Source organism: Prionailurus bengalensis, chromosome A2 (genome assembly GCF_016509475.1).
Source record: "Prionailurus bengalensis isolate Pbe53 chromosome A2, Fcat_Pben_1.1_paternal_pri, whole genome shotgun sequence".
Classification (NCBI taxonomy): domain Eukaryota; kingdom Metazoa; phylum Chordata; class Mammalia; order Carnivora; family Felidae; genus Prionailurus; species Prionailurus bengalensis.
The window spans coordinates 124448577-124468298 of record NC_057348.1 but is presented as its reverse complement, the minus strand read 5'-3'; the positions used below and the strand labels follow the sequence as shown (position 1 = coordinate 124468298).

The 19722-nt window shown below is 42.2% G+C and overlaps 1 protein-coding gene across 2 annotated transcripts in view; it reads right to left on the bottom strand.

Moving 5' to 3' along the window:
* The window catches only part of BMPER (BMP binding endothelial regulator), a 250315-nt gene continuing 230593 nt past the window's right edge, over positions 1 to 19722 (bottom strand). For both annotated transcript variants that reach the window (XM_043589236.1, XM_043589235.1), the window contains 2 exons: positions 12956 to 13086; positions 1 to 1412 (listed from right to left, as the gene is read on the bottom strand). In XM_043589236.1, the coding sequence (XP_043445171.1) occupies positions 1231 to 1412; positions 12956 to 13086 (313 nt within the window). In that variant the 3' untranslated portion in view covers positions 1 to 1230. The remainder of the gene's footprint in view (positions 1413 to 12955; positions 13087 to 19722) is intronic.

The following is a 19722-nucleotide window of genomic DNA, read 5'->3' as shown; positions in this document are numbered from 1 at the left end:
TGCATTGTTTTAAATATTGAGCCCTTTATTGACTACACTGTGGAACATAGTATCTTGAAATGAAACATTAGTGGGTTTTGTTTTGTTGACATTTTCATTTATTCAACTGAAAAAAAAGTCAGGAAATTCATCTGATGACCAGTAGTAAACTACCAGTAAATTAGAGCAAATACAGAGACCAGTCTTTGTTTGGACTGATATTCAATCAACTGGTCAGAAAAGGCTTTCTTTTTGTAGAATCATGACGTATTAACAGTCACCAAATAGCACTGGGCTAGGAATTCTCTAGAAATAATTAATGATTTTCATTTTACACATGGAATAGTCACAAAACATAGATGGCTTACATCAACTCATCATATTGGCCCATCCTAAATTGCTCTAAGATTCAGAGAAATGGCTATTCTTTCATATGTTGTGCAAAACTTTCCCTAAATATCTGCTCATGCTCAATAAAACTGACATGTCACCCAAACATTCTTTAATCTCACTGCGACATATAAATGGACACATCCATCATACACACATGTATAATTAGGTGACTCAAGGAATATGCAAAGATGGCAAGAAACCATTCAGTTCTTTGGTTATGCTCTACTGACAAATATATATTTCTTGGCAACTAGCCAATCGGTTTTGGAAATAATATTGGACCATGACCCAATAAAGTCTAACAACCTATCCCTTGCTTTACATGCACCATTAGGTCCTGTCACCAATCACCAGTCATCTCCCTAGGGCATACACTCCTTTCTTTGGAAGCATGAAATGCCCCTAGATAACTCTGCCCTTCTCCAGAGAAACACATTTTCCACTCAACTGCAAGTCTTGATTCAAAGCTAAAATTAATGCAGGCAGGCAATTTAGGTCTCTTAGAAAACTTCTTAGAAATGACAAATGTATGTGATGTTAAAGCCATCCAATATGTCTGCATGCTGCCTTATTAAATTACAAACACCTGGCTTATTTATACAATGTATCCAATGGCTTACAGATTAGGATCCTAGAAATAATACATGTCTTATAGCAAAAAATATACATATAATAATCCACCTATAGTTTATATAAATGATGAAATGTTTCTGAATATATCTATATATCTATATATGTACACATATATACTCTGTGTGTATTTGAAGAATCAGCACACAAATACCGCAGTCCTTCATTGGCTCTTCCACTTCAGTGTCAAAGACACCAGATTTCAAAGTCTTAGGAGCAGAACAAAGGTCACCGCTGAGGACAAAGAACTGGCTTGATGCACCTTCCCTTGTGAAGGACCAGGTTGGCGGGACAGTGGCAACCTGCGATGCACGGCTTATTGCATGGACCGATCTCATTCCAGTTGTCGCAGGTCTTGGCACATCCCGGGCCACAGGTATCATACACAGCTCCATGCTTACACTGGGTGGCTGAGAAAAGGAGACACGGGTGAGACGTGGAGAAAGAGCCACGTAGATTCAACCTCGGCCCAATGCCATTCTGCAGGCTCATGTCACCCACTGCACTGGCTCGTCCAAATAGCAAACATCCAACGTTCCTCAAACACTCTGGGAATCACCTGCCCTTGAAAAAACAACATCAAAGATCCACCTTCTGGGCTAGTGATCTTCAAAGTAAAATAAAATGGAAAGCTTTTTATTCCCAGGGAAGACAAACTACCCATTAGTGACGCTACCGGGAAGTCTATGAGGTTATTTGGTTATTGAGAACAGTATGAAAAATCAACTCCAAATTGTGCTTAGAGCTATCAAGTTGTGATAAATAGGAATATTTTGTGCAGCCCCATCAATATTCAAATACACAGAATTACACATACAGGAAAAAAAAAAAACCCTACCAAGCTTACTGGAAATACACAACATATTTTAATCATAGTGATCAATTTGAGGCAAATTAAAGCAAGAGTGGGGTAAAACCAAATAGGGAAAAATGAGACGAGTGACTGGAGAGAGGGAAGTAGGTGGCTGTCTGGCCACAGAGAATACAAAAATGACGAGCTAGCCAAATCATAACCAATTTGCCATCTTTGTTTGCTTAGAGCTAGAATGATTTTGACAATATTCTAAGAGTTCCTGAAAACTCATGGATAGATTTGTCAGGAAAACAAACATTCTGGAAGTTGTATGACATACAAATTTTCCCATCTGAGTTATTTCCAGTGACAAAGAGGCCGCCCTTTATTCTCATGAGTAGGAATGTTGACACGTGTAGGGATTTAGAAGAGGGACTTTCCAAGAATACCAATAACAATCTAACCTTCATTTGAAGTCGCTCCAAACAAATTTAATAACAATGGAAGAGTATCAGTGTAAACACCTCTATTATAGCTTATGCAGTTTGCAAAATAATACCTTGCAAAGACTGGAAAGAATGTAATTGTAAAACTGAAAAATAGGACTGGTTTTCAAGCAAGTGGGCCTTATATTGAATCTTTCAAATTATATAGAGTTATCACAGAACATTCATGTTTGACCACACCTAACTTACAATAAGGCTCCTCAAATACCCATTACACTAGTTAAACACAAATGAGAAAAGGGGTGCTGTGTAAAGAGTAGTCAATTATCACTCACAAGTTCTTCCATATTATTAAAAACCTGAACTGTATGAAACACAGAATTTTGAGAGACATCTGAGTGAAACCTACTTTATAATACTTGGCTCTATAATTATCATTTTTCTGTATAGATTCTAATTTCCATATTAAGCTTTGGCATTTCTATCCCTGTCCTAGTTGCCTAAGCTGTTAAATAAACTAAACTAACTGTTACCAGCCACCTGTTTTGAACAAAGCCACTGTATACGATGCTTTCTTGGTAGAGATACACGACATGATATACCAATAGAGGGATGGGTTACGGGAAGCTATTGCCAGCCAATTATATTGGAACATCAAATGTAGTCTTACTGGTTCTATGCCTGACTTACTCTCCCCTTTTTGAGGTGTTTTCTCAAAGGTAACTTCCTATCCAAAACAGTAGCCTCACATTCTCGATTCCTTTTCCATATTTTTCTTCTTTATACATATCACTACCATTTCTATCATTTGTAACATGTTTATTCTGTCTTCCCTCACTAGAATATACACTCCTTCAGGGCAGAGTTTTCATCGAGTCTCCCACTGCATCGCTAGCTCCTAAAGGGCGTTAGGTATGGAAGCCAGCAATACATACTTGCTGAAAAAAAAAACAAATGAGTTATGAAACAGATCTAACTACACCAGAGAGCGGATTGGACACTTTCCATTTGCCCCTCTAGACCTACTCTCTTTATTTCTTGAACCTGCTCTATGTCTGTGCTCTGTGTTGATTTCTAGGGATGATTTCAACTGGCTCACTTTTGAATGGTGAACACTAGTTGGCAATTGGAGGAAAGGAGAAGAGTGAGGTCCAGTTGCTTATTTCCTTAGCCCTCTCCTTCTGGCATCACTGTGGGCCACTGCACCCCTCAAACAAATGCCACTGTTCCTAATGAGTAGTTTTTATACTCTACAGAGCTCTCTCTGTCCCCATTTTCTGACAATCAACCCCTCCCTTGCTTCCTTAGGCCCAGGAATGATAACAGCCTCTCTGTTATGACACAGGGTATGATATAATAAAAAATAAATATTTAGTCTTTGTCCCCAGTTCCTGGCACATAGCTCCTAAAGTTCATGAACTCTCTAGAGTATTAAGGGTCTATTGTATGCTAATGACATGACTGGTGGCTAGGGGACCCTAGATAGCTTCAGGATGTGACTGGTCACCAGAAAGACCACGGCATGATTAGAGGGTTGGAACTTTCAGCCCCACCACCCAATCTCCAGGAAGGGGAGAAGGGGAGGATGTTGAGTTAATCACCAGTGGCCAATGATTTCATCAATCGTGCCTGCATAATGAAACCCTTATAAAAACTCCTAAATGACTAACAACAAGGTTCAGAAAACTTCAGAGCTGAAGAACATATCAGAGTAGTGGGAGGGTGGTGGGACCGAAACTCCTATGTCAGGACCCTTCTGTCCTTTGTTGTATGCACTTCTTCGTCTATTCAATGGTATCCTTTATAATAAACCAGTAATAGTAAACACAGTGTTTTCCAGAGGTTAGTGAAGTAGTCTAGAAAACTGTTAAGTCTGAAAGGGAAGGGGGATAGTAAGAACACCTCCCTCCCCCTGCTTTGCAGCCAAGGCACACAGAAGTGAGGTTAACCTGAGGACCCACTACTTGCAACTGGCATCTGAAGCGAGGGCAGTCTTGTGACACTGAGCCCTTAAGCCTGTGCAGCCTTGGGCTAATTCTGTGTAGTGTCAGAATTGAATTGAATTGCAGGGCATCCAGTTGGTCTCTGAAACTTTGGAGAATTGGTTGATATGAGAAAAAAGCCCCACACCTCTGGTATCAAAATATTGTGAGGAAGAACAGCTCATTTCCAGGGCCCTGGGCTTTTCTTTGTTATTTTCCTACATGCTACTTAATCCTTTATAAGACATCCATCTATTAAACTTACTTCCATTAGTAAGTTTGAGTGTGCCATTTGTTTTCTGCCTGGATCCCAAATGATACAGTAGATAAGCAAAAACTTAGTATTACTCATTAATGCTACATTCCCTAACATCACCTCTACAGTGTAACTGTATTAATTTGCTTCGGCTTTTCATAATTTAATCATATTTCTTAGGCTACCAGGAACTGCCTGTAGCAAAGTCAGTCCTGAGACCTAAGCTCTGCCTTGATCTAGAGCCATCACCTAGCTTGGTGAATGTTACTACATCCACCCCAGCTTCCCCTGTTCTAGACACTCCCCAACCTTTTCTCCCACCTCTCTTATCTGGGTGAGCTGTCCCTTGACTGTATTCACAGAGCACCCGCTGCCCACCTCCATTTCTGCGTTTGCAACATGAAATTATAATCCTCTCTCCAGCTTAATCTAGGCTACGAGAGGGAAAGGCTATTTTGTTTCTCTATTTTTGGCAGTAGTGTGGTGTTTAACGTGTAGTAGGTACTTAGAGGACCTGCATCGATATATGGATGAGTGAGTGGGTAGATCAACATAACTATTCCTTTAAATCTTGCTTGCTTTTTGGATAATCTTTTGGCTTTTGATAGATCCCTTCAAAGTTGTTTTTTTTTTTTGTTTTGTTTTTTGTTTTTTGCTTTTCAGTGGCTAACAGAATACCCTACACATTGTATATGCCTAATAATTTGGAAACATCCTAGCTGAATACCATATTCACACACAACAACTACATCCATGTGTTGTTATGTTTCCGTGGACCAATGGTGTTCAAAACTGAAAATCAGTTTCATCAGGGAACTTCCTGATACCTGACAACCCCCTTAAAAAACCTAGCCCATGTTATTTTAATATGCAGTCAGAATTGAGAACTAATCCTATAAACAACCCTCACATTCATACTTCAGTCACAGTAGAGACTTGTGTCTTTTTAGCAAATGAGAAGGCAACTATTTCCAAAGGGGAGGTAAGTGCACAATGGAAGCTCCTACTGTTTCCCATCATCTTGCACCTAAAACCCTACTGGAGCCCATCCTCAGCCTCAGAGTGCCCACCCTTCCTCATCGATGATTTTAGGTCATCTGCACAAGCACCCTTAACTCATCTCCCCACTGCCCCTGCTCCACATCTGCACCCATCCTTGATTGGCCATTCCTGTTTTCTGACCCATCTCCTCCAGGAACTTGCTCTATTCTTTGTCCTTCTCATTGAACATTAATCTCTGTTGGCTCCGCTTCCAAATATTACCAACATTTTCAGATCAACACTAATCTTTGACAAAAAAAGATTTCTTATCAGACTTACTTTCTTCTTCCTTTTACCTCCAAATTTCATAGAAGACTTCACAGTCATTATATCCAATTCCTCTGCAATTAATCAACATGGGTGATCTGTCTTTCTTTCTCACCTACCACTTTACTGAAGCAGTTCCCACCAACATTTTCAGTCATGACTAGATCCACCGGCATCCCCATTCTCCTATAACCTCTCCACAAAAATATTTGGCCTTATTGTCTACTTTATCTTTGGACATTGAATTCTCCAGGCTCTTCTGCTAACACTTGGAGAACACCTCTCTCTTGGGCTTCTTTGCCTACTCCCCTGGCATTACAAGTTCCCATGACCTCCAAGACTCTTTCCCTTACCTTGTCTTGTCTTGTCTTGTCTCTCTCTATCAGTTACTACAGTTTCATCTCTAATTTCTAGTTCTGATTCTCTTCCCAATATATCTTATCATTTTCCAAGTCTTAATTCAAATGGCACCTCCTCCAAGTAGCTTCCTGGATCTCCCCCAGAATGTCCTTCCTCCCTCTGCACCCCACAGCACTTTTCACATTACAGTTATTTATTTGTTTTAATCCCCCATCTCCAGTGCAGCTGTAGTTCTTAATCAGAGAAGCTTATAAGAGTCCCCTGAGGATCTTTTAAAAGATATTTCTCAGCCCCATTCCCTGAAGATTTTTGCTCTCATTCTGCATTGGGGCCCAAGTAGCTGTAGATTTTTAAATTCCAGGGGTCACTAGGACAATCATCCCTGGTGGAAGAGGGTAACCTGCCAAGGCCCAGGCTCCTGTGGGCAGAGTCCCTTCTACCATGACCCAAAGTTCTGGCACAGGGCCAAGCACACAGGAGCAGCTTATTAAATGTTAGTGCCTGTTGGAGGATGACTTAATCTTAATGATGCTCCATCCATCATCTCATTTCCCAGTGTGGATTACATTTGGCTGGCCTTGAGTTCATTTTCCACTCAGCTGCTTCCAGAAAGCCTCTTTGAACTCACTTCACCCTCCAGATACTTTGTTTCCCTTGAAACCAGGCAGAGATCACTTGCAGTACGAAAACTTGATAGAATTTCCTCTTTCCTACCTATGTTCTTTCCTTTCCCCACATTCTCTCATAGACACAAGCTCTCCCATGTCTCATCCTCTCTCTGACCTCTCAATTCTTCCTTCTGGCTCTACCACTTAACTTCCTGATGCTCTGCTGTGACATTTCACCTTTGGCCAACTGAACACTGATTATTTCTCTCATGATCTACGGGGAGAAAGTAGAACGTAGAAAATGCAGAACCACTAGGGGGGAAAAAGGTCTTTTCTCATTGAACAAACACCATTGCCATTTCCATTTCAATTAATAAACATCTCCCGCGTATCTGCCACGTGGCTGGCATTCTCTTAGGCCAAGGAATCAAATGTGAATCAGGTATCATCTCTGACCTTCCATTACAGGAGCCTGGGTTTACCACCAAACAGGTAAAGGTGGCTCATAAACCGATTTTTTTTTTAATTTTTTAAAATGTTTATTTATTTTTGAGACAGAGAAAGACAGAGCATGAATGGGGGAGGGTCAGAGAGAGGGAGACACAGAATCTGAAGCAGGCTCCAGGCTCTGAGCTGTCAGCACAGAGCCCGACGCAGGGCTCGAACTCACGGACTGTGAGATCATGACCTGAGCCGAAGTCAGATGCCCAACCAACTGAGCCACCCAGGCACCCCTAAACAGATTCTTAATAAAATGCAAGATGCACTATATCAGATCATGAGAGCAAAGTACCATGGAGGAGTAAGAGAGAGACATCAACTTGAGGTTGAGGGGATGTCAGCATCTAGGAAGACCTCAGAGAACAGAGCCCACTTAGGTCTTAAAAGGTGAGTAGCAGCTGTCAGACAGACTGTGGTGGGAAGAGCTCCCCAGGCAGAGAGACGGCAAGTGTGGGATGCAGGCAACAATAAACTGCCCGGCTCCTTCAGGGGAAGGGGGTCTCAATTTGGTAGGTGGCAGCACGGAATTTGAGGAGGGAGAGATGGGGAGACAAAGGCAGACAAGTAGGCAGGGGCTGTGAATCTAGGCAAGGGGGAGTCTTGGAAGGGTTTTAGCTAAGGGATGCCATGATTAGATTTGCCTTCAAATTGATCATCAACTGTTACATGATTCTAGAAAGTGAATACTGACTCCGACCCTGTTTGACTCTTCTGTGAATTCAATGTTTTTTTTTTCCATATATATAAAAGACAAAATATATATTATTTTCAACCAATTAAGCATCTGGCTCTGGATTTCAGCTCAGGTCATGCTCTCACGGTTGGTGGGTTTGAGCCCCATGTCAGGAATACTAAGAGTGTGGTCTGCTTGGGATTCTCTCTCTCCTTCTCTTTCTGCCCCCTCCCTCTCTTTCTAAAAACAAATAAATAAACTTAAACAAATAAAAAGATAAAAATAAAACCTAACTGTGACCAATTTGAACATATGCATTTAGAGAAGGATTCATCTGGTTAAATAATTTAAAAAAGAAAAAGCAGCCAACTACCAAAGTGATTAGGGTTGGCATACATTTGTTCTCTAGGGGACACACAAGCAGACACTGCGTAATGTGTCCAAGCAGCATTATGTGTTACTTCATGTGGTAACTCAGAAAAGCGCTGGGTGTTAGCTTTATCAATAAATTCAATAAGCACGGCTCTGTGCCCTCTGGAACCCCGCTGCCTCCATATCCCCTACTGAGTGTTGAAGATCCCCGTACTGACTTTATCTCCTAATCCTTTACAGGAGGCACCCAGTTGGCCAAGGAGAAGCTCACTGTGTATAATTAAAGCCGTTGCTACAGCAAAGGGCTAGAAGCACCTGGAATTTATAGAGACAAACAGAGGGAAACCTGCTCATAGAACCCAGCAGGCTATCTGATGTGCTATAGAAAGACACACGCCACTTCGAGTATCCCAGATGCTTTTCCACTTATAAAATGCATTACTGAAAGTGCACTGACAATTAGTGTGGGCTACAGGGAGGTGTCAGGAAATCTGCCGAGAATGGCCAGGTAAGATGCGAGGGCAAGAGCATAACAAAGTTACGGTCAGAGACCACCAACTATCAGTGATAAGGCACAAATGAATAGAAATCGGAAAGACCTACATAACAAATATTTGAATAAATTAGTTGATGCTTATGTAAATCCGCAAATAAATACATACTCATATTTGACTATATTTTTCCACAGTGCTCTTGCTGGTCTGTTTTCATAATGATTAACTACAGAGGCTGTGAGGCAAATTTACTTGGGTTTCATTCCCAACCTACTCATTTTCTAGCTCTGTGGCTTGCAGCAAATCACTTAAATATTCCAAGCCTCAATGTCCTTATCCGTAAAGTGTGGGTAATAGAATGCTACCATATAGATTATAATGCAGAATTAACAACATAAAATGTCATAAAAGTGCTAGTGTAGTCCTTGGGGCAAAGGAAGTGCTTAGAAAATGGTGACTGTTAATATAAATGGTCATTATTAAACTTTTATTCTAGACCTTTATGATGGTCCTTTGCATAGTATATTATATTCAGTAATTCACATGCTAAGCTTGAGCTCCGTCAGTCCTTTTTGCCACACGCAGTGGGCATACGCTTTGTGCTAGTAGTCATGATAGTGCTAAAATCCAGGCTACGTTTGGAAATGTCACTTGCTCATTCAGAGTTTCTTGCCTGGCTGGCTTCTTATTTGTTCAACCTCCAAGCTTTTTACTCTGGAAAATTTCTCTTCTCTGTATTAAGTGCCCTTACGTGCTGTCATAAGTCGAAAAGATCTGGGAGCTAAAAATAAGTAAAGGGTACTCTTATAGTCTTCAATATTCCAGATCAATTGGAAATGAATCCACTGAAAGATGCTGCATGTCTCCGTAAATTTATTTTTCATGTGCCAACTGTCAACCTGTGCAAGTGCATTGTGTGTGTGTGTGTGTGTATGTGTGTGTGTGTGTTTAAAGGTTCCTCTGCAACTGCACAGAGTTATACTTCACTCAGATGGCTCCATTAATTTTAAGTGGTAAATGAAATCTTTCGAGAGCCATATTCCTCGTCCATTAGAAAAGTAATTTTAGCTCCTGAGATTTGGACCCTGAAATCAAGGGGAATGCGTAGTCCTCAAATGGTGCACTCAGACGGTGCTAAGTATAGCTGTGGGCTGGGAAGAGAGGACTCCTATATTCTGTATCTAATATAAGCCTTACCACAGCACCACCACAGCTAATGAAGTTCTTAAGTTTCTGCAGAGCCCTAAATTACAGCAGGATGGATGGATGGGACGTGGCTCCGTATAGCTTAGTCTTTTTCTGATAGATTCAAGGGAAGGAGGACTCAAAGGAGAGAAAGCGAGCTAGGAATATTCAAGGTGTACTAAAAGGACCTGGTCCCACAAAAACATCACTTTTACTATGCTACCCCACACTGATGCATTAGGTGAGAGGTAAGACATTCCGTCTTACTTTTTAGAAGCCTCAACCACACCATGTTATTGAGATAGGGAACCTGAAGGACTCCATAAAAATCTACTTTTTGCTCCCTTTCCTTCTTCTATTCTTGCTAGGACCTGCACCCCTGCCCTACACATGCCTTACTTTATGTCCTCCTTGTAAGGGATGAGGAGTTAATGATTTCTTTGGAATCTTTCAACACAATAGATAATACCTAAGGAATGATAGGGTGAAGCCATCATGTTCATATTCCAGATCACTGGCACTAGACATCTTGAGGATGCCAAGGTCCCCTGGCTTCAGGGGATACATGACTTATGATGGACATCAGGACACTGTCCTTGTTCTGACCAGTTCCCGTATGCCCAAGAGGACATGTGCAGCAGACCACAATCATCAATAAAAACTCCAGACCCCTAGCAAAGATGAGATTCATCTTCTACTTCCTTTCTGAGTCTCCCGGATGCTCTGTCTGTATCTGCTGTCTCTGTATCTTCAATAAACTCTGCTCTCACTTTCTGCTGGCTTGAGTTTGCTTTCCATCCTGTGTGAAGCCAAGGACCTTCTTGGCTGGCCCTGCAGGACCCCCCTCTGCATCCTCGGACCCAGTCCACCAGTATCACCGTGAGTTATTTTTATCAAATCAATACTCCTTTCAGAAGGGCAACACTGATAGACATTCTTGCTGTAGAAAGTGAACTCAGATACAAAGACTGGACTTGGGTTTGCAGAGAAGAGAGCAAATTCCAAAACGGAAGTTAGAAGTAGGTAAAAGGGCTTAGTGCTTTTCATGGACACAGACAAGTGATTTTGTCAAGGGGCAGCTTGGAGAAGTTTTAGTAACCCCCAAATACCTGTCATCCTACTCCCTCAAAGCCACCCAAGTAGGCATAAAAATTAACTCAGTGGTTTCAACTCTGGCTACAAGTCAGAATCACCTGAGAAGTTTTAAAAGCTATATAAGGCCAATTAAAACAGGATATCTGGGCATAGGTTTCTTGTTTATCTTGTAAACCCCCTGGTGACTCCAATGCCCAGCCAGACTGAGACTCACTGGTCTGAGTAAACAAGATGGCCACTCAATGAAAACACAGCCTCAAGGCAATCCTTCTTGACCTCTCTTCCAACCAGGTGACCTCCACCAATATAGACATTCCAGAGTTAGCAGCGCTATGAACTGCCTTTTTTCTAATATCAGAACTAAGGTTATTAGGATTAGTGTAGAATTAGTGCAACCCCCTTGTGTCTTCATTCCAGGCAAATCTGGCCCATTTCGGAATAATGTCTGCCAACCCTTGAAGTAAGTGACAAATACTCAGCCATCTCCTCTCCAGATCTAATTAGCAGCAGTAGCTTCTATGAGGTAGACACTCTTTCAGATGTTTCACATACATATCACATATCACTGATGCGTATCACTCTGCGTCACAGATATGATTGTAACATTCCAAAATACATCGGGAATCTCTCTTCTTCTCTCCTCATATACTGCCTCCATCTTAATCCAAGTCACCATTGTTTGTTCACCACCACACTCCTGCCTGGTCACCTGCTTTCAGTTTGCCCCGGCCAATCTATTCTCTACACAGTAGCCTGGACACAGGGTGATGTTTAGAAAGCAGAATGAGGCTTGCTCAAAGTCCATCAGTGGCTTCCACTACTCTTGGAATAAAGGCTACCACCCTCCCAAGACCTGCAAAGCCCTGCAAGATCCAGCTCCTGTTTCTACTCCACCCCCATTTTATGCTTCTTTCCCCTGCCCACCATGCTTGAGCCACACTGACTCCCTTCCAGTTCGAGAGCATGCTATTTTATTCCTGCTTTATGATCATAAAATATGTTTCTTCTGCATAGAATTCTTGCCCTAACTCCCTTCAATCCTTCAAGGCTCCTATCATCACCACAGAGAAGCCCTCCCTTGTCACCATCTAAACAGCCACCCATTCCCTCTCCATTTGTCTTTTGTTGCTCTGCCTTGTTTGTTTCCTACATCACACTTAACATACTTAGCCAGTATTTTCTTGTAGAGTTACTATTTTCACCTGGTTCTCCTTTTGGACTGCCAGCACCTCAATGACAAGGGCTTCATCTCTTAAGCTACCAGAGTACTCACTGTGTTCAGCACAATGCCCAGCACGTAGACACTTTGTAAGAAATATTTCTTGAATGAACAAAGAAGTCCATTTTACAGATATCCAATAAGCTAATTAACTTGCCTGAGATCAAAGGACTATAACAAGTATTATAAAAATCTATCTCTCAGAGGCAAAAGAATATTCTGCTAGGGTTTAACAATCTCTCCCTTTCTCACACAAACACACACACACACACACACACACACACACACACACTTATCCTGAAGACCTTAAATGACTGTAATCATGAATATTCTTTGCGCCACATATAACCTTAGCCACAGCTGTGATTGTCCGTGTGGTAAGTACATCCAGCTGATAGCTTGAGGTTGAGAGGATTTTGCAACAGTGGAAATCCTTACATTGTTCAAATGTGCTTGTCACAAAGCATTTCTCTTAAGTGCTTTCTATCCTGCCTAGTGGGAAGCCCTTGTGTTTTATCAAGTTGCAATCCAGTTGGACTATTGATGGAATTTCCCTTTGGCCAAGGGGGAATGTGGCCATTTGTATCAGCGAGTCTCTTTCATTGCTATTTTGGGGATTGTAGTGAACTTCTGATGGATGGGTCCACCAGGAATTTCTCACCTGCACAGTTCTGCTGAGGCTCCCAGTGGACACTGATGCCTTCTCTCTGGCAGGCCCGGGTATATGCCAGAAATGACTCGCAGTAACAGTTTTTATGGACTGGACATTCACACATGTCTGTCACACAGGACCTAAGGAACCCAACAGAAAGAAATGAACATGTAAAAATATCAAATTATCAAACACCCTAAACGTGACTTGCAGGAAAGGGTAGGTAAGTGGGATGTCAAACATTGATTGGCCATGAAAGTTTGCTAATTTAGGTTGGAAATCTAAAAATGGCATAAAAGTTCTCCATGAAACCTTATTGGGTACCTCTGAAGAAGGTGATATTAGGTTCCCTTTCTTCTAGAGGATTGTCCAGTAGAACTTTCTGCAAAGACGGAAATGTGCTATAATCTCCACTGTCCAAAGTAGTCTCCATGACCCATATCTGGCTGTTGAGCACTTGGGATGTATCTAGTGTGTGTGAGGAACCAAATTTTTTATTTGATTTAATCTTAATTGACTGGGATGCAAATAATCAATATGTCTAGCGATTGCCATGTTGGAAAGGCAGCTCTTAGACTACAGTCATCACTCAAAGTGCTTCCATTTTGTGAATAGCTCTAATACAAGAATAATAGTTTCTACTACAATATAACCAAAATAGTGCCCAGTATGATAAAAGTATAAGATCCCAGGGCTTTCTGAAGACATACAATTAAGATTCGCTTTGGCAATATCTTAGAATCTTAGTCTCTTGAGAAATACTGATGCTCATTCTTTAGAATGTGGGGTGACAAATTCCAAATAAAGCAAAACGTCCAGGCCTCGAATTAGACTGAAAGATAAAGAAGGTTGAGCCAAGGTCTTCATAGCTTAAGTTTAATTTTTTTTAATGTTTATTTATTTTTGAGAGAGACAGAGATAGAGCATGAGTGGGGGAGGGGCAGAGAGAGAGGGAGACACAGAATTAGAAGCAGGTTCCAGGCTCTGAGCTGTCAGCACAGAGCCTGACGTGGGACTCGAACTCACACACCGTGAGGTCATGACCTGAGTTGAAGTCAGACGCCCAACTGACTGAGCCACCCAAGTGACCCTAGCTTAAGTTCAAATGTGGAAATGATGGGCCAGGACATGAAGAGAACTGAAATAGGCTTCAACATAAACCAACAAATTTTCGAGCGTGTCGACCGCAAAGACACAGTGATGACCTTACATTGGTGTGCAGTATTATCGTTTACAAAATGCTTCCACATGCAGTCTGTCACTGAGTGCTACACGGGACAAAGCACAGTCCCTATTTTGTAAATAAACAGGTCATTTTACAAATGAATACACAGGCCCAAAGTCACGTTAAAAAGAGGCAAAAGGGTGGACTAAATCACATCCCCTGAGACTACTGCTCTTCCTGTTATTCCACAGGACCACCTTCATCTTCACCTTCCAGCAAGTTTACTCCCTAACAATTCTGACTTAACAGTAATGCAAGAAGCCCTCAAGATTAAGAACATGAAGCTGCCCTTATTTTTTTCATAACCCTTGCCAGCAAAACCTCTTCCTTGCAGAACCAAATTCAAGGCTGAAAGCAAAAGCAATTAATAATAATACTCAAGATTACAAACAGCACGGATGATCTTGAAAAGTGACCAGAATATGATAATCCACTGTGAATATGCCAGCATTTTCTCTTGGCATGGGACGTGTGTACACATCTGATTACAGAGAGCGGCCAGCTAGCTGTGTGTAAGGGCTGGAGCGCTGCCTGCTCCCAACAAGAATTAAATGGCAGAAACCATATTAAAGAATCAATAGACTCACCGTCTCCCTGCAAAGGTATTACAGCCCAACTCTGGAGGACATAGCCTTGGAAATATGAACTAACAGGGACAAAAGAGGAACAGAACTGAAACCTAAGGAGCCTTCTCCATGTTATCAAGTGAGAGATTATTTGGTGACTGATGACTTAAGACAGAAAATTATTTGATGACTGATACAGGACAGGAAAACAGATCTCTCTCTTCTCTGGAATAATCAAGACTGCGTATCTTCATACCTCCTCCCACGTGCATTACAGAAATCCCATGGAATCCTGCTCACTAGAAAACCCTTTCTGGTACCCGACACCGCGCTGTGCCTTTAAATTTGTGCAGAGCCTCCAGGCTTCTGACAAAGGCAAACGAAAGCCTGTTCTTAAAATGACGATGGCCTCTAAATGTCTGACTATGAACCCTCCTGAACGCCACGATTGCGATTGCCTTTGTTGTTTTGATTTTTATTTCAGACCAACCCACACCCGCCACATTCCGGCGCAGACTTCACATTACGGCCACATTTGGGCTGCTGGTGCTGACCTCTCAGCCCACCTCTGCTTCACTCCCAGGACTTCTGTCATCCACCCTCTTCCCTGGCCCATAGGGTGCGGGTCCCTTTCTCTGGCATGGCTCCCACTGATGTGACGTGGATAGAGCGGGCGCCGAGGGGGCCTGGTGGAATGACGGTCCTTGTGTGGGAAGGAGGTGGTCTCCACACGAGGAAACGTGTCCCCCGATTTGAAAAAGCATCTAACGTGACTCTGTAAAATTGTATGGACAGTAAACAAAATTTAGTTTGGGTGAGGGAAGTGAATGTTTTCCTTCTTTTTTATTTCTACCAGTTGTCTTAGGAAGCTATTTATACAATTTAAAATAAATTGCGGGCAGCTACATCCAATTCATCGAGACTGTTGGGAGAAAATGAGGTAGGCACGCATTTAATGTTGAAGCACACATTTACTAATCACTGCATATAAGTATTCCACCTCCACAATATGCCACTCACTACGCAGATGCAGTGAACAATGTATCTGCCCTTTAAAACTAAGGACGACTCGAGCTTATTCTATTACTTGGCACTCATGAGGAACAACATTTGAGGAAAAAGCATGTGTCAAAGCCACCCATCGCTTGAAATATTTCACATATATTTAAAGGCTTGAGAGATGTGTTTTGTCACGGAAGTTAAAACTACAAGATGTCTTTTTTTCACTTGTCAAGCTGATGAGTTTTATACACAAAATTGTACCCAGGGTTTGTGAAAGAATGGAGAAATAGATGGTCCCTACTCGGTGGGCAGAGTATGTAATTGTTAGCTCTCACATCGGGCATTTTGCCGTCGTCAGCTCTTACGCGGACTGTCTCATCTAGTCCACACGGCAATGGGACGTGAGGCAGGTCTTATTACTGGCTCACTTAACATCTGGGGAGACTGCAGCTTGGAGGTGTTGGCTTGCTCAAGGTCACACGGCTGATGACAGATCTGGATCTGCAAAACCAGGACTGTACTTCAGGGCCTTCTCATCTCAACACCATAGTAATAACGACGACTGCATTAGAAGATCTTTCTAGGGGACAATTGGGCAATACTTATAAATAGCCCTAAGAAAGTTCCTCCCTTTGGCAGGGAAATTCCGCACCCAAGAAAATAGTAATGCATGTGGACAAAGATTCTATAGACGGGGGTTTTCATCATAATGCTATTTGAAATAAAAAGGAAGGCAGGAAGATGGCCTGTAATAAATTGCCTATATATTGCCTAAATTGCCTATAATAGAGGCCTAGTTAAATACATTTAGGTGACCTCTATATCCTGCAGACATTGCAATGATGTTCTGGAAATACATTTTAAGATATGAGGAAACACGGAGGAAATATTGACTGAAAAAGAGCAAAACTGTGTTTCAGTATTGCGTGAAAACAAGTAAGAAAACAAAAGTAACTGAAAACAGATACGACCAAATGTTCACAGCGGTCTCTAAGTGGTAGAATTGTGGCTGTTTTTATTTTCTTCATATCCGAATTTTCTATAATAAACACATATCACTTTTCTAAAATGATAAATCAACAAAAAGAGTAACATGAGACATATTAATATTTCAATCAGAATTTACGGACTAGAGTGAGAAAATAAAGAATAAGGAATGGGAGGAAATTAAAATATCCATTTGTAGGTCTTAGTTGCTGAATATTTCTCCAGCTAACATTTTCCAGTCTGTATTGGTCTGTGCCTCCGACTCAGGTGTTGATTCTATTCACCGTGTGTTATTCTCAGACTCCCACCTCATTGGTCTACTGATGCTATGGACTTGACATCCAGATGGATGGAATGGATAATGGGATAATTAGGTATGCTTCTACTGGAAGGAATTTATTAAGAAGAAGGAACGTATTAAGAGAAGCAAGCATCCTCAAATGCACTTCAAATTTCAGGGTTGGGCAAAGCAATTGTTATTCAAGTGTTCAATTTGCGTTTATCACACTTAATAGTTCAGTATGAGAAAAAATCTAATTTATGACACAGTGGAATTGAATTTTTATATGTTAATGGAAGATTGTTGCTCTTCCCCTAGTCCGTGTGCACCAATACTGCGCATTTATATTCATGTTATAGGATGTGTAGGAGAATTTTATCACTCTTAGTAGTTAGTAAGATTTATGGCTTTGGTTTCCCTGCTTTCATGGCATTATTCTGTCCCAGTTATGTTCTGTTCGATGTTGAGCTCCTGGTCAGGAAACACAGCTGCCCGGCGCTCCAGGGGGAAAACACAGGTTGCATTACAATAGAGCTTTTCCAGGAAAGCTCTACAGGTAATACAGAATAAAGGCCCGCCTATGCAAGCCCTTTAAAGCAGGCTTTCTGTCACAGGAGCTTATGAATGTATCTAGAAATGATGTTCTGATTTATCCACCCTGCTCCTGGCACCTTTCCTGACAGCAGAGAGGTACAGGCAGGATTCTTGTTCCTTGGGGCACACGTAGCTGTGCAATGCAGCGACATGGAGACAGGATGCCAAGGGGCACGGCAGGGTGCTCCCGAACTGGTGCCGTGCCGGGCAGCACTTTGTCACACACCAGCTGCCCCCTTCTCTAATTATTTCATGTACGGTTGTCATGTCTCAATAAGACTCTTCAAAGGCCTCTCCTCACTGCGTCCAACACAATACTGTCAGAACCCACCTGGGGTCAGTTCCCTCCCTGAGACCCAGCTTATCATAATTTACCTGCAGGGAAGCTTGCATCATCTTCTCCCCTCCATTAGGTCACAACCACTGCCTCGTGCAAAGCTCTAGAAAGAAGCCACTAGCCACACGGAGCTGTTTAAGTGGAAATTTACATTAACTACGAGGAAATAAAATTTTCAATTCACTTCCTTAGTCACGTTTCAAGTGTTCAATGGCCATGTGTGGCTAGTGGCCACCATGCTGGACGGTGCTGATCTACACAAGTTCCGTCAGGGCAGAAGGTTCTAATGGATGGTGCAGCTCCATCTGTGTTGGGAAACCATTCCTGGTCTCCTCAGAGAGGTTTGTAGATGTAGTGATACCAAGATCACGCTCACTCCTACTCTTACTGGGCACCTACAGAGAAAGTTCAAATTCAAGGTCCCTGGCGATCTAGATCATCCCTTTTTCCTCCCCACCCATTCTTTTACCTGGGCATAGGCAATGTCTCATTAACCCTCAGGCTTCCTTCCACCTAGCCATTCCTGCCTTGAATGTGCTTCCTTCTCTTCCCCACTGGAAGAATCTGATGTCTATCCTTTAACATTCAGTTCAGCTGCTCCATGGCGCTTCCTGACTGGCCCAAGAAAAGTTAGCCCCTTCCTATTGGGTCCTATCCCCTCTACATCTTTATCCTAGCACATACCCTCTGAATCCCAATTACCACTTCCTCTGTGCGGGGGAACTGTATCTCGTTCATCCAGCCAAACAGTGCTTTGAACAGGCAGCTCAGTAAATATGCGGTAAATCACCCAAAGAGTGAATAACAGTCTGATAACTTCTGCCCAGCTTCCACAGGGCCACAGTTGGACACTGATATTTGAAGAGCGTGAATTCCACCCTTGCCCCAGTCCTTGGCCAGTGCCTATCCCAGCCCTCCACCTGGGGCTGCTCACCATAGCAACCTCTGAACTAAGCTGCTTCCACAGGAACCTTGCATTTTCATTTTCAACTTCTTACACTCCTCTGCTGTATCCCAGGGGATTTTCTTTTTAATTTAATGAATGGCAGAATAAAGAATTTGATCAGAGAAGTCTGCCTTCATGACACACTTTCAGAAAAGCATATATTCAATATCATAAGAACAACCTATAGCTCTTCGTGTTATTAAAAAGGCAAGCCTCCAATACTGCTAAAATCAAAACATCAAACATCTCTCTGCCTCCTAGCAACAGCAGACCGAGTAGTTTTCCCTCTGCTTTTTCTGGCATGAAGGCCACCCCTGTCAGAGAGAGGTAAGCTACCCAGAGTTTTGAAAGACAGATAGATTAACCATTGGGAACTCTCCATGCTGCTTCTGGGAGAACAGAAGGGCAAGCCAAGAGGTGCCATGGCCAGCACCATCTGGGAGCCAGAGGCAGAGCTTTCGCTCTCCCCTCTGCCACCGGGAAGGGTCTTTGGCTGCACTACGTTGTTCTATTTGGAAATCAGCGTTCCTGAGAACAACAGTAGAACACGGCTACATCTGGACGATCACTAGAACACCACACTGGGGTCATATGGCTTTCCTTGCTCCATGTATCTAGGAAGTTCACAGAATCAGGCGAAAGCATCTCAGGTTGGTTAGTGCCTGGGTATCCCTGGGAAAAGGGGAAGGGAGAGAATTCAGGAAATAGTCCTGGCTGGGTGGACAGAAGCGTGTTTAACTACCAAGAGACTATCAATAGAGACTATTAATAAATTCACTTATACTTTAATCCTTGAAATTCTGCCCCAACCTCCCTAACCTGAATTGCATGAAAGTTAC